This window comes from Spermophilus citellus (genome assembly GCF_964194105.1).
Source record: "Spermophilus citellus genome assembly, chromosome: 17".
Taxonomy (NCBI): Eukaryota; Metazoa; Chordata; class Mammalia; order Rodentia; family Sciuridae; genus Spermophilus; species Spermophilus citellus.
The window spans coordinates 42,112,439-42,127,986 of record NC_138199.1 but is presented as its reverse complement, the minus strand read 5'-3'; the positions used below and the strand labels follow the sequence as shown (position 1 = coordinate 42,127,986).

Here is a 15,548-nt window from a genome sequence, read left to right as displayed (position 1 = left end):
ATTAAATAGAACTCTACTTGTTAATATATATAAAGATGTCTTTATCATAAAATGGCAACTTTCCCCTTTTATCTCCACGTTCTACCTTGTGACTGTGATAATAATATTACCAAATAGAAGCTGAGGCAAGAGGATTGATTGCAAGTTCAAAGCCAGCCTCAACAACTCAGCAAGGCCCTAAGCAACTTAATGAGACCCCGTCTCAAAATAAAAATTAAACAAAAAGGGGCTGGGTTTATGGCTCAGTGGTTAAGCACCCCTGAGTTCAATCCCTAGTTTAAAAAAAAAAAATCACTAAGTAGCTGGGGATGTAATTCAGTGGTAAAGCACTTGTCTATCATGCATAGGGCCTAGGGTCAATCCCCAGCATGGCAAAAAAGGGAAAAAAAATTACTCAGTAATCCCATTTCTTAATCTTAGAAAGCAAATTAGCTGGAGGAGAGTAAAAATTGACACTACTATCAGGTATATCTAAAAAAGAACAAATTTAAAAATTAATTGAAGTGCTTCCCTATTTCTCCATTATTGACTATTGATTTTTAAAATATCAGATGTTCATAAAGGTATACTAGAAATAAATATTTTTACATCATATCATGTGCAATTTAAGACACTAAATTTTGCACAAAGAAAAAATTGAAATAGTGGACAGAATCCTAAATTCAGATATAAATATGTGTTGATCTTCTCTGAATTATATGATCTTTAATAATTTTAGTGATGTTAAAAAGCCAGAAAAGGTCAGGTACTACAATGCACACCTATAATCCCAGTGACTCAGGAGGCTGAGGCAGGAAGTCCCATGTTCAAGGTCAATCTAGGTAACTTAGTGAGACCATGTCTCAAAGGAAAAAAGGAAAAAGGGCTAGGGATGTAGCTCACTGATAGAGCATCCCTGGGTTCAATCCCCAGTACCACACACACACACACACACACACAAAGGCCATATATTATTAAGATCACTAGATAAAACTCTAGCTATTGTCACTTCCAATGCAAGTTAGGCAAACAGATGCCTACACTTGATCGTTGGGAGTTATTACCCAATTAAAATGTTTGGGGTTTGAATATGATTTTCCAAAGGTATTTAAAAGCAAAAATATCCTGAGAATCCAAATAGCTAACCACTAAAATTTTGGTACAATGTATGCCAAAACTTAAAAAAAAAAAAAAAAAAAAAAAAGACTATTCCCCCCTGGAATTCTTACAACTAAGGAAAAAACCTAGTGCCCCCTAGTGTCAGGGAAAGATTTAGTTAAGAGCTGCAGGTATTCATCCCACCCCCGTGCTGAAAAGTAGTGTTTCATTACAAATAAATCAATGACAGGGCTATATTTGTTTTGTCTGATATTTTAATGCTCTGGATCTACTAATTACACACTTTGAATAGTTGTTGAAATGTTCTTTAAAATAAATTTCTTGGAGAAATATACTACAACACTCAATAGAGAATATGTTAATATATAGTTGATAGCTCATTTGTATGAAAGAAAACAGCAAAACAGTGAATGTCTGTTAAAATTTCCAAAAACAAATGAAAAGTAAAAATGTACCTGTATGAAGAAAAGGAGGACTTGAATAGATTACAATTCTAAAATATTCCTCAATGGCTATTTCCTTACCAGTGCAATTCCACTTTGTACAACCAATAAAACAGAACAAAGCAAGATATTAATAAGTTTACTAATTAGGAAACCTAGGTATGAAAATCCAATATGTGCCTAATATAGGAAAAATTAATCTGTGCATTATGAAAGCACTAAAAATTATAAAACTGAATATCACTATGTGCTAAGACATTTATCTGCATAAAGATCTTTCAGGTCTTCATGAAGGCAATGTTCAATGAAGGTATTAAACCATGCATGAAAGGAAAAGGTGTAAATGAACAGAAATTCATTTCAAATATAAGCATTGATAACATTTTTAAAAATCTGAGTAATAAAAAAGCCAGAATTACTCATAATTATTACTCTGATCATAGGTGAGGCAAACAAGTTTGTACACTTTATCCTATGGAAGTAATTTCAAGTATATAATTAAGTGTTTTGGATTTGAATCTCCTCCAGGATAGCCCAGTGTTAACAGTGAGAAAATGTCCAATAATATAAATGCTCAAAAGAAACAGAAAATTTAATAGTAAATTTAATTTCAAGATAAGTTACTATAGCAACTAGAATTCCAATATCTATGAAGAGGTAAAGAAAAGGTCTTCTGGGCATATAGTCATTGATTTACAATGTTTTCATTTATGAATTTTCGACTTTACAATGGTGCGAAAGGCATATGTATTCAGTAGAAAACAGACATTGATTTTTAAATTTTTATCTCTTTCTTAGTGACATGAGGCACCATTCTCTCTCTTGAGATGCTGGATAGTAGCAGCGAGCCACAACTGGATTATGAGGGTAAACAATCAATACTCTACAATGTATTGTATTACTAAGCTATGATAATTTGGTATGGTAATTTTACATAATATTTTCAACATACGATAGGTTTACTGGGGCATAATCCCATTACAATTCTAGATGCATCTGAATACCCAAAAGAAGTGAATACAATGCAAAAAGTGAAAGAAGTGAAAAAATATTTGTACATCCATGTTCCTAGTAGCAATATTTACAATAGCCAGAGGGTGGAAGCAACTCAGTGTCCTTCAGCAGGAAAACAGATAAATAAAACGTGGTACATATACACAATGCATTATCATTCAGCCTTTTAAAAAGGAAATTTTGACACATACACATAGTACAATGTGGATGAACCTTGAAGACATTATACTAAATGAAATATGCCAGACACAAAAGGATGAATATTACAGCATTCCTCTTATATGAGGTTCCTATCTATAGTATTCATAGAGACAGAAAGCAGAATGGTGGTTTCCAGGGGTAGGGAAGGGAAGAATGGGGAATTAGTGTTTTAAGGGGTTCAGAGTTTCAGTTGGGGAAGATAAAAAATTATGGAGATGCAGGTTGTTAATGGCAAATGTATTTAATGCCACAGAAAACATTAATTAATATGTTAAGTTATGGATATTTTACTACAATGAAAAAGGCAAATCTGCTTTTACTTTGTTTCTCTTGGCAGGTAAAACAAAAAGAAGAAAAAAGTCTTCCTAGTTACAAGTTCCTCTTTTATACAACACAAAATCAAGATTTTTCAGAGAAATTGACAATATAGGCTACCTGTGCACAAGAGTAACAGTGCTAGAAAACCATTATAACTCCATATTCTATATTTGCTCATGCACATTATTGTAGGACTACAAATCTAAAGTTCAAACCTTTAAAATTTAAATGTACTGTGCTGTATACTCAGTGGTAGAGTGCCTCTGCCTAGCATGAATAAGGCCCTGGGTTGTACCTCCACCCCCCAAAAAAGATTTAAATAGACTTTAAAACATTAATAAGCAACACTTTTTGCCCAAAGGCCAATTTGGAAACATTTGAAATAATGATAGGATATATATTTTTCATTAAAAATATCATGTGTACCTTAGGGAAAAGTATATATTCTTATAAATTTTTAGCCCATAAAGTATTTTTTAATAAATTAGGAATATATATTTTTAGTTGTTGATAGACCTTTATTTTATTTGTTTATATGTGGTGCTGAGAATTGAACCCAGTGTCTCACACATGTCAGGCAAGTATACTACCACTGAGCCACAGCCTCAGCTCCATAAAGTATTTTTCAAAAAAATTTTTTTTAGATGGGCACAATACCTTTATTTTATTTATTTATTTTTATGTAGTGCTGAGGATTGAACCCAGTGCCTCACACATGCTAGGCAAGCGCTCTACCTCTGAGCCACAATCCCAGCCCCTAGTCCATAAATATTAATATCTAGGCTCATTTTACAAAGATTTAAAACATTTTATATCTTACATGTAAATCATGTTTCAAATCAAAAAATCTATTTATATTCATTAATTCATTTAGTTTCTGACCCAAAGTATCAAGGCCACTTTATATAGGAAAAGAATTTGAGGTTTAGTGAGGTAAAACAATCCACTGAAAGTCACATCAGAAGATTAACTGCAAAATTGGGACTAGAGCTAGTTCATTCCATTCAATAAATTATTTACTAAGGGCCCAATATAGTCAAGCACTATGCTAGGTGTAGGGGATTCAGAAATGAGTTAGAGGCAGCTCCTCTCCCCAGAGCTATCAAACTAAACCTCCTACTCTAGCAACTGGAGTATGTTCCCTCTATTTGGACAGAATAAATCAATAATCCAAAATAGTAACATTACCACCAGAAGGAGACAACTGTAGATCTACCATCAGTTTCTGAACTATCTAACTTATCTGGGAATAACTAAATCTGGGAAAGAGATAACACTAGAAGATTCCCTGAAAAAAAGATAAAAGACCCTCCATGAGAGGCAGGCATAGTGGCCAAAAGAAAGCACTACTGAACCAGATTACAGGGGTTTCTTTCCCAGTCTGTCACTTACTAGTTATGCTTCAGTCTCCCCATCAATAAAATGAGGATAATTATACTACTTATCTTATAAGCTAATTATAAGGATTAAATGAATGAATATTTGAAAAGTATTTGGAAGAGTGCCTTGTCATCGTGATTGCCATGTATTTGTTAAATAAATTATGATATTAATGGCAGCTATAATTTCTTAATCAATATTGTGAAAACTCAAAATGTACTGTGAAAAGGAGGCAAAGTTGATTTTGAGCTAATTCCGAATTATGTTAAAGAAATATTCCTTGATACAGGACTCTATATGTAAATATGAATGTATGAATATGAATGTATGCTCAAATACATAGTGGAGAATGAGTAAAATAAAAAGGCCTAAAAATGAAGTTTTTTTTAATAAAAGAGGGAAATTAAATTATACTAGCACATTGAAAATAACATCAGAGAAAAAAACTAAATTCTAGATAGGGCAAGACTAAAAAGAGTCAGCTAATACTGGATAAAGGATACTTTGTCATTTGAGGGAGTGATAAAAACAGAAAAAAAAATGTAAACAAGCTAAGCAAAGAAAACTGACACTTTCAGGGAAGGACAAGAAATAAAAGGTGATTCTGATGAGTCATTTCATGAGTCAGTCCAAAGGCAATTCTTTAGTCTCAGAGTTTGGCTTTACTAGAGAAATTAATAATTTATGAAATATAAAATTCAAAATGTACGATTTGAATCAAGGCCAGATCTAAGCTTATTTTGAACACAACAAATTTGTATATGGAGTGTTGTTTTAAAACTTGATTGAGGAGCTGGGGTTATAGGTCAGCGGTAGAGCGCTTGCCTCATGCACATATGGGGCACCACATAAAATAAATAAATAAAAGATATAAAAAAATAAAACCTTGATTGAAACCTCAAGTCAAATAGTTCATTTGGAAAGGTCTAAATTAGTCCTTTTGTTATAATTTAGATGAATATGAGTGATCACCACCTTTTCTCTGCGAGCCAATATTCTATGTAATTTTGGGGAAATAATCTGTAATGATGTTCCTAAATAGGCCTCAACAAATATTGGTGAGATTACTCATTAGTTTTTACTTCCTTCACCCATAATTTGGAAGAATTAAATACTTGTACAGTATTTTTATGGTACTTTCTTTTCTATAGCAGTTCTTTTATATTTAACTGAACAACTTATTTACATAATATTCTGAATGTTCAAAGTAGTATTATCTACTTTTATCATAGAACTATTCTATGTATTAGAAGTTATCATGAAATTTCTTATTCTTCTAACCTCAGAAACTTTAAGTCCCTATTAAAGGAGACCAATAAAATAAAAATTAAAAAAACACAAGATTCTATTTTATAAGTGCTTGTATACTACAAAAACCGTTTTTGCTTCTCCTTCAGTCCTGGAGCTGGAACCCAGGCCTCAATCATGCTAGTCAAGTGAGCTACACCTCAGGTCACTTGCTCTTGTTAAAACAACTCTTTTCTAGTCCTTACATTGAACTCTTGGAAATGACTTTCAATTTATAAGTTTACAACAAAGTTAAAATATTTTTAAATAATATATCCAAGATCATCATAATTTAACAAATAGTATTTCTACAATGAATGAATAATATTAATTGATGTGGTTGTTGGTATTGTAAGCAATACTTATAAAATTTAGAACTAAGAGTTTCTATGAGGGTTGCCTGGAACTTAGAAGAGAAACCTCCCAGAGAAACAACATACAGACTATAACCATTTATACCTTAAAGATTATAGCAATACAGCACCCAGCCACCCTATCTAATATTTCCAAAGGGAAATACCTCCAAAATTCCAAATTGAAAGGTCAGAGCACATTTCTACACCTTTCTGCCGCAGTCCTTCCAAATTCCAACTCTACAGAAGCTTCTGAGTCTTTAGTAGTTAAAAAGAAAAAAAAAAAAAAAAACAAAGGGAAACATTTATGGCAATTCTTTAGTCTCAGTTAAAAGGAGGGGATTAAGAGAAATGAAATGTAAATCAAGAAAGACAAAGTCTGCCTCTCTATATATTCTATGCATACATGGAATGTGGGCAAAATAAGAACTTTGATAGCAATGCCTAATTTATTATAATATTAGATCAAACTCTCTAGTAATAAAAATCCAACCCACACTTACTGCTATATTTAAGATACATAACTTATAAACATGAAATTAGTCATCTTTTATTTTTAAAGACTGCATAAATTTTTTAAAAAAATTTTTTAGTTGTCAATGGAACTTTATTTTATTTATTTAGTTATTTATATGTGGTGCTGACAATCGAACCCAGTGCCTCATATATGCTAGACAAGCGCTCTACCAATGAGCTACAACCCCAACCCTAAATTTTTTTTCTTCAAAGTAATAGCTGAAAATTTGGGAAAAAAATAAGGCCTAAAGGATTTCTACATAAGACAACCATTTTCTTCTATTTTTTATTATGCAAAATGATTAAAAGTTATGTCATCCTTACTCCATACAATTCACTTCCCCTTTTCCTTCTCAACTCCTTCCACCAAAAGAACAGCAGCTCTAAAAAGCTATAGAACCCCGCTTAATTTAAATTCTAGTTTTGTTATTTTAATATCTATAACATTAAATGTTTTGGGAAAACAAAGCAATCCTTTTTACTTCTACTTTTAGGTAGAATGCATTAAGTCAATAGAAAAGGAAAATAGTTGAATATTAACAACTAGAAAATATTAAGTACTATTACAAATAGAACAGGCACCAGATTTATAACTTTTAATGGTAACAAATTACCCTTTCCTGATTTACTTTCCTTTCACTTATTTATTTATATTTGTTAAGTCCTTCCTGGAAGAAATGGTCTAACAAAATACTTCCAGAGATTGATTACAGATCTATAAAACGGAGAAAATTAATGCTTCCAGATTCTTAATTTTTAGGACAAAGAAATGCAGTGTTCCTTCTTTCTGGTCTTTTCTGAAGGCTCTGACCCTTCTATAGCCCCATTTCATCGTTCTGTGTAAAGTATATTACATAATGAAACCTTAACACTGCTATAGTGTTTCTTCAAACTAGAAAATAATTTGAAATAAATGGTAAGACTATTATCTTGCAAAAAAGATATATTAAAAAAATTTTTTTTTCCTTTTCTGAGAAGCAAGACACAAGGTTACTATTATAAGGATTCCCAGTTAATGGCTTGGGATCTATCAGCATATCCTCAATTCTTGGTTGAATGCCAGGTCAGCTGCCATTGTCAGTTTCTCCTGCTGTTATTCCCCAGTTTTTATTTGGCTGTGATGAACATTGAAGGGACTTCATTATTTACCATGTTTTACTAAAGAATTTAATTTTCAGAGAGCATGCTTTTTTAATAAACTTTAGACTGAGATACTAAAATAATTTCACTATGAAACTTCATCTATGATATTAAAGACAAAATATATCACATACAAAATATATTTTAAGGGCTGGGGATGTGGCTCAAGTGGTAGCGCGCTCGCCTGGCATGCGTGCGGCCCGGGTTCGAACCTCAGCACCACATACAAACAAAGATGTGTTCGCCCGCTGAGAACTAAAATAAATAAATAAATATTTTTTAAAATATATATATATATATATTTTAAAAAATAAAACATTATACCAAGGGCAAAATTAAAGTAAGGTTCCAGAATACTAAGTCTTAATTATAAAAATAGAACACATTTGAGAATACAAAAGGTTTCACTGAAAACATACCCTTTTTTAGGCATCAACAAAATTTTCACAATCCTTAAGTACACATAAAATTTTATGTATTGTTTTAAAATATTTCCTAATAAATCTTTGACATTTTTTAATATTCATACTACCTATGTTGAAGCACACAGAGACTAAAATGAATTAAAATATAAATATGATTATAAACTACCTTAATAGAAGACAGTGAACTTGAACTTCTCATACCTGTTGGATAGTAGGCTTGGGAGTACTGCGCTGAGGGTGTGTAGTTACTATATTTTTGGGAGGAGCTGACCATTGTTTGAGGGCCTTGTTGAACGTGTACAGATGTGGCACTGGGCTGCAGTGTATAGGTAACCTCGGTTGGAAACCTCTGCAGTACAGGAAATGGAACCCCTTTATCTGAAAAAGTAGGAGATGTGTCCACTTGTCCAGGGTGCATTCCAAGGGAGTTCTGCCATGTTCTTGGAGGAATCGGGGTCCGATCTAAACCTTTCAGAGGGAAAGTACTGTGGTTGTGGGATGAAGCTGATACGTAGGAATAAGGAGACAAACTATCTCGCCGGAATGACCGGTGAAATTGTCCTACAGCCACTGGTCCTGCATAAAAGAGGAAGAGCACATTTACTAATTTTACATTAAACCACCAGACATAGTAAACCAAAGGTCAAAAAAATACTTTAGAGGCTGCGATTGTAGCTCAGTGGTAGAGTACTTGCCTAGCATGTGTAAGGCAGTGGGTTCACTCCTCAGCACCACATAAAATAAATAAATAAATAAATAAATAAATAAATAAAATAAAGGTATAAAAAATACAAAAACATTTTTAAAAAGATTCAACAATTAAAAAAAATACTCTTGTTCACCTATCAACTGTTTAACACAACAGAAATTTAGTTTCCGCAAAAGCAAGTTCAGAATCCAGAATATGGGTTTATACATACAATGCTGAAAGAATAAACAAATAACCTTTTGTTTTGTTCTCAAATTACTGTCATAAGAGGTAAACTCCAACATCATTAAATCAAAGGTTAAATAAAACATTCAAATTAAACCCTTTTATAGATGATTTTGGTCATATTATCTTTATAAAAAAATATTTTTAGTTGGAGATGGACATAATACATTTACTTTTTTTTTCTTAATGTGGTGCTAAGGATCGAACCCAATAACTCACACGTGTGAGGCAAGTGCTCTACCACTGAGCTACAACGCCAGCCCCCAGCCATATCATATTACCTTTTACCTCAGTTGACTGACCCAGATTTTTCCAAAGTGTAAACTACTCCCTAGAAGTTTTCCATTCATTCTTTCAAACCTTTTAGGGGAAGCTTATTAATGATCAGAAAAATAAGCACTCTATCATATACATAAAAAATGTGTAGAATAAATAATGACATGAGCCAAAAATAATGTAATGAGCCAGTACAGTGGCCCATGCCTGTAATCCCAGCAGCTCAGGAGGCTAAGGCAGGAGTTCAAAGCCAGCCTCAGCAACAGTGGGGGCGCTAAGCAACTCAGTGAGACCCTGTCTCTAAATCAACCCATCATTTTCCCTGGTCTTTTTTTCCTTTAGGTTTCTCTAGTAGTGACCCTGCCCAGATCTCAGTGGCCTTCAAACACTGATATACATCTGAATCATCTGGAGAGTTGTTAAAACATACCAGCTTCAAAAGATTCTCATGCACATAATTCTTTCCTTTATCTAGTAAGGTAGAAAGTGAAAACATGAGGGAGAGAGAGAGGGGGTAACAGTATGTAATAAGAAAGAATATAAGTGTTGTAGGCTAAACTTTATTTTACAGATCATGATTCTTGAATATAAACAAAGATAGCCTAATTTACTCCTAAAGAGTTTTGTCCCTGGTGTGATGCACATGCCTGTAATCCCAGCAACTCGGAAGGCTGAGGCAGGAGAATAGCAAGTTCAAGGCTAGCCTCAGCAACTTAATGAGGTCCTAAGCAACTTGGCAAGACCCTGTCCCTAAACAAAATATACAAAAGAGATGAGGATGTGGCTCAGTGGTTAAGTGCCCCCGGGTTCAATCCCCGATACAAAATAAACAAATAAATGTAAAAAAGTTCTCTGTTAAAATTATGTGGTTTACAAATTAGATTCAATTTATTTCATAAATCTGTAAAACAGAGGGAAAATCTATCTTACGTGCTACTCGAGTCCTAAACTACATGTTGAAAGATGATACTCAAATATGCTAGCCAGGCATAGTGGTGCACATCTGTAATCCTAGCTACTGGAGAGACTGAGGCTGAAAGATTGTAAATTCAAGACCAGCCTGGGTGAGACTCTGTCTCAAAATAAAAATTTTAAAAGGCTGAGGATGTAGCTCAGTGGCAGAGTGCTTGCCTAGCATGTGCAAGGCCCTGGGTTCAATCCTCAGTGCCCTCCCTCTCCTAAAACTCTACTTTTCAAAATAATTAGATTAGAAACCTTTCAGTTCTGGAGGCCTAGAAATCAATCTAATGAGAGAAATAAAAATCATCTAATGAGAGAAATAAAAATCCTAATTCAGAAGACTGATTATATTCTAATTATACATCTCTTTAAAACAACTATTCCTTTAAAGTACCAAAACTAGTTTTTATGATGCTATTTGACTAGTAATTCCATATGTATGCATACTTTGAACTTGCAACTGACAATCCTGTTTTCCTAAAAAAATTGTTACTCTTCACAGTGGATATTTCTAGGTGTCTCAAACTACCCCCACTTGATTTCTCCTTGGATGTATCTTCAAATGACAAAACTACATGTTGCCTACAGTCAGTAGCTTGCTAGTTCTTCTACCCTCTTCAGGGATAACCTATGAATTAATTTTCAGAACGTCAATAACTTAAGCAGCAAAATAAAGAATTCTCTACCTTGATTTCTCAAATTGTAGTTTATATCTGAATTAAAATATAAATTCTACTTCCATCATGATAAACTTGAGTGATGGTTAATTATCTATTTTCTTTTATTTTTTTAACAGTTTTTTTTTTTTGGTGTTGATGGACCTTTATTTTATTCATTTATTTATATGCGGTGCTGTGAATCGAACCCAGGGCCTCACACATGCTAGGAAAGCGTTCTACCACTGAGCCACAACCCCAGCTAATTATCTATTTTAAATGCTGATAACAATACTGTCAAGATTAGAAGGGCATTCTTTTGTTTTTTAAAAAAAATGAAGTCCTGAAATATATTCACCTCTTAGTTATTCTTCTATTAAGTGTTACCTCATAGGGCTCTATTCTGACAAACTTTATAAAGATTCGTCTATGTCATTATCTCTAAGATATATTTGGCAAAGTTTGAGTCCAGAATTCTAGAAATGTAGGGCAGAATGGTTTTGTTTTTAAAGATTCTACTCCTTTTTTAGAAGTGAAACTAATCAATTGCCAGGGAAGAATCCCAAAACTTGCCTGTTGAACCCAGGCAAAGAGAGATTATCTATTTCCCAGACTTGCTACTTAGTTTAGAACATTTTAACAAATGTTGGAAAATAAATTGCAACCAAAAACAAAATAACAAAAGCAGATGAATAAAAAAGGGAAAAACATGGGATCTTCACATTTCTTATCAAGTACATTCTTGAAAGGTGAACAAGACAGTTGGCTCAGTGGATCTAAATAAGATAACTAGGTCCTAGAATAGATGATTTTACTGTAAAAAAGAATATTCAAACCATAAACTGAAGTAGAAGACAGAAAACAAAATGGAAACTAGGAAGCAGCAGTGTACTCAGGCATATAATCAATGCAAGACTCAAGTAGAATAAAAATTAGGTGTGGAAAAAATAGAAAAGCCAAGGACTTAGAAAATATAAAGAGAACAGGGCTGGGGATGTGGCTCAAGTGGTAGCGCGCTCGTCTGGCATGCGTGCGGCCCGGGTTCGATCCTCAGCACCACATACCAACAAAGATGTTGTGTCTGCTGATAACTAAAAAAATAAATAAGTATTTAAAAAAGAAAATATAAAGAGAACAAAACAACGTTGTGCTGGTATTCTTGAATCTATAACAGAATTACATTCCACCTAAATCAGAAACACAATTCCCTAGTAAAGCAAGGCTGTGAAGTACACAATCCACAATTAACATCCTTCTGAACATGCCAACAGGTAGAATGGCAAAAAAAAAAAAAAAAAAAAAAAAAAAAGCATGAAAATAACAATTACCTAGGTATTAATATATTACCTATACTGAGAAGACATGGATTAATTATTTTCAACAAACAGTAATCTTTAAAATGTCAATAACTGAATTATAAATGAAAAAAAAATTTTTTTAAGGGGGAGAGAGAGAGAGAGAGAGAGAGAGAATTTTTAATATTTTTTTTTTTTTTTTAGTTCTCGGCGGACACAACATCTTTGTTGGTATGTGGTGCTGAGGATCGAACCCGGGCCGCACGCATGCCAGGCTTGAGCCACATCCCCAGCCCCTGTATTTCTTTAATTAAAATGAACTCTATCCTTAGAATACAAATCGGTTTAAGGCAGATTAGAGAAACTGGGTATAGTAATTCTAGTTACTTAGAAGGCTGAGGCAGAAGAATCTCAAGTTCAAGGCCAGCCTGGGCAATTCATTGAGATCTTACGTCAAAATAAAAGTAAAAAGAGCTGGGGATGTAGTTCAGTGGTAAAGTACTCCTGGGTTCAATCCGCAGTACCCCTCAAAAAAAAAAAAAAGTAAGTGAGCAGGATCAAAGAAGATACAAAGGCAAGCAAAAGTTGGCTTTTACATGTTTCTTCGTTTGAAGTGGTTATCCCATTTCTCCCAAGAATATATTTTCTAGTCTTTTCTCCTTATGCCCACTAGAGACACACCTGGAGAAAAACAAAACAAAAAAGGACCATGTCAAGACATTCTGCCAAATGTCCACCACGGTATTGTCTCCACTGTCTTTCCCCATATAATTCACCACTGAAATCAATGGCCATCACCTGGAAGTGGCTTGATATTCCTTTAGAATTCCTTTAGAACATTCCTCTGCCACTGCTATTTCCCCAAGTTGACAACAGAACTCTAACTTAGTCCCTTATCTTCTAAACTCCACAGACACAAAACCTGGTCCCTTATCTTCTAAATTCCAAATGAAGAAAGTACTGTCTTGGTACTGGGCCTAAGTAAAATTGAACACAGTGTTATTTGCACACTTTAATTTTTTCCGAAACTCAAAAATAACTCAGACTTCTCTATGCTAAATCCATGATAATGCTGAAAATGTTTGTTATTCTCCTAGCTGAAGCAGAGTAATAAATTTTCATCATATTCTGTTGCTTTCTTAGTGTACTGTTTCCTATCTTAGACTCTTTACTACGAGAAAGGGAATATTGCCAACTTCACCTTCCTTGCAGAGGGGTAAGACTATCAGATCCATAAAATAATTCTCTATTGCTAGGGTTTCTGAATTTATTTAAATGCTGACTTACATAAAGACTTTTCAATGCTGAAAGAGTATGGCTAGTAGTGAAAAATCCAAAGGCCATAAATGTGTGCTTTCTACAATTCTTTTTAACTAAAACAAGTAAACCATTTTTGCCTTGTTTGTCTAACCATAACACCTAAGTCATGGGCATCAAGCTCTCATTAACTGAAACAAAAGAAATATTTAGCTAATTCATTCTACATAGGAACAATATCTTGTAAATCTATATTTTTGCCCTTAAGAGATACAAACAATGTCTACCATGCTACACATTATTTGGAAACTTAAATCTTATTACTGTTATACCACTTCTTCCAAGATTTCTTAGATGTGTCAGGTAGTGAAAGGTAGTAGTATATCCCTTCAAGGACAAACTTCCATTCAAGGTACCTTTTTCCAACTTTCCACGTTCCATTGGTTTGTACAATGTTCTAAGTTTTCTTAGCTGTGACTTTGTTCCTTGACGCCTTAACCTGCAGAGTGACTTTGCTCTGCTTCCTGCTGGAGCAATACAGGCCCTTCTCGGTTTCTTTCAAACCCTGTGCTTCACACAGGACTATTTATTCTAGATGGTCACAGTAGAGAAACTGGGTCCTGGGAAGGTAAATGACTATGGGCTTTGGGAAGCTGGTAAATTCTTGAGGTTCAAACTCTTGGGGAAGGTGGGGAGCCTAAAGCAGAAGTCCCTCTTGCTGCTAGTGGACACAGAGAAGCTAAATGCTCACGCACTCAATCTAGAGCACTGGGGCAAGAATGATGCTAGTGAAGCGGGTCCCCAGCACCCTCGCCACACCACCGAGGTGAGGATGTGCAGAAATACTCTCTGGCTGTAGCACCCTGCTGCCCCTGTGCCCACGGAGGGCGAGTATCCAAGCGTCCAGACTCACCATGCGGCTCTGGCCGGGGCCCCGCGGGCGGCGGCAGTGGATCCTGGTGCTGCAGCGGGGAGGTGGAGGCCGAGGCCGAGGCGGAGGCTGACGTGATGAGGAGCCTCTGGAAGCGGTTGGGTGGGCGGCAGGGCACCTCCAGGCCGGCCGCCAGCTTGGCCTTGTTGGCACTGGTGAGCCTCTTGAGGTGCACAAGCAATTGCGGCTGATCACGGCGGAAATGCGGGCTGTGGAAGTGGTGGAGTGGCCCGTCGCCCGCCGGTCCGCCGGCCCCTGGCCCAGGCCCTGGCCCCGCCGCGCCCGGCCCACCCAGCACCACCTTTCGGAAGCCGTAGAGGTTGAGCTGGCGGATGAAGCTGGTGAAGTTGGTGGTTTTGAAGAGCTCGGGCTCGGCCCCGGTGGCCCCCACGCCACTGCCCCCAGCGCCACTGCCGCCTCCAGCTCCCGGCCCAGGCGGACTGAGCAGCTCAGCCTCGAAGAGCGGCTGGTCGATGAGCAGCCCCTCGCCGCGGCCATCCCAGCGGATCGAGCGGTACCGGGGGCTGTTCACCAACCGCCACAGCTTGGCGGGGAAGTTGTTGGGGTTGATGGGGGTGGAGAGCAGCGCCTCCTCCATCACCCCCGCCCGGGCCCTGGGCCTCGCCCCGCCGAGCCTGGCTCTCCCACCCCGTTCTCGATCCCCTCGGCCTTCGCTTCGCCCTGCCCCCTCCTGCCAGCGCCCGGACGCCGCAGACCCCGGGACCGTTGGCGCACGAGTCCCTACCGCGCACTCCAGCGCGGCCAATGGGGCCTCGAGTTCCTGCCGCGTGGCCAACGCAGCGCGAGGTGGCCCTCCCACTAAGCGGCGCGAGGCCAGCGCCACCTGACGCCAGCGGCGGCCTGTGACATGGATGGGAGAAGGCCACATTCCTTGGCGTCCCCAAACTGCCTGCTCCGGGCGGAGGAGCGTCGCCCACCAGGGAGTTCTAAGTCCTGCAAAGAAAGAAGCCCAGTTATCCACAGTGGAACACCAAGGGTCGGGTACTTGAGCACAGCCAGCGTGTGGGGATTCAGAATGCAGACAATCTGCGTTAAGCAATGCA

The 15,548-nt window shown here is 36.6% G+C and overlaps 1 protein-coding gene across 1 annotated transcript in view; it reads right to left on the bottom strand.

The window, feature by feature from the left end:
* HSF5 (heat shock transcription factor 5) overlaps window positions 1-15,474 on the bottom strand; it is a 41,091-nt gene extending 25,617 nt beyond the window's left edge. Inside the window, exons 1-2 of the mRNA XM_081272795.1 lie at window positions 14,467-15,474; window positions 8,377-8,751 (exon numbers count right to left, since the gene is read on the bottom strand). Of these exons, the coding sequence (XP_081128921.1) occupies window positions 8,377-8,751; window positions 14,467-15,373 (1,282 nt within the window). The 5' untranslated portion in view covers window positions 15,374-15,474. The remainder of the gene's footprint in view (window positions 1-8,376; window positions 8,752-14,466) is intronic.
* Between the last annotated feature and the right edge of the window lie 74 nt (window positions 15,475-15,548).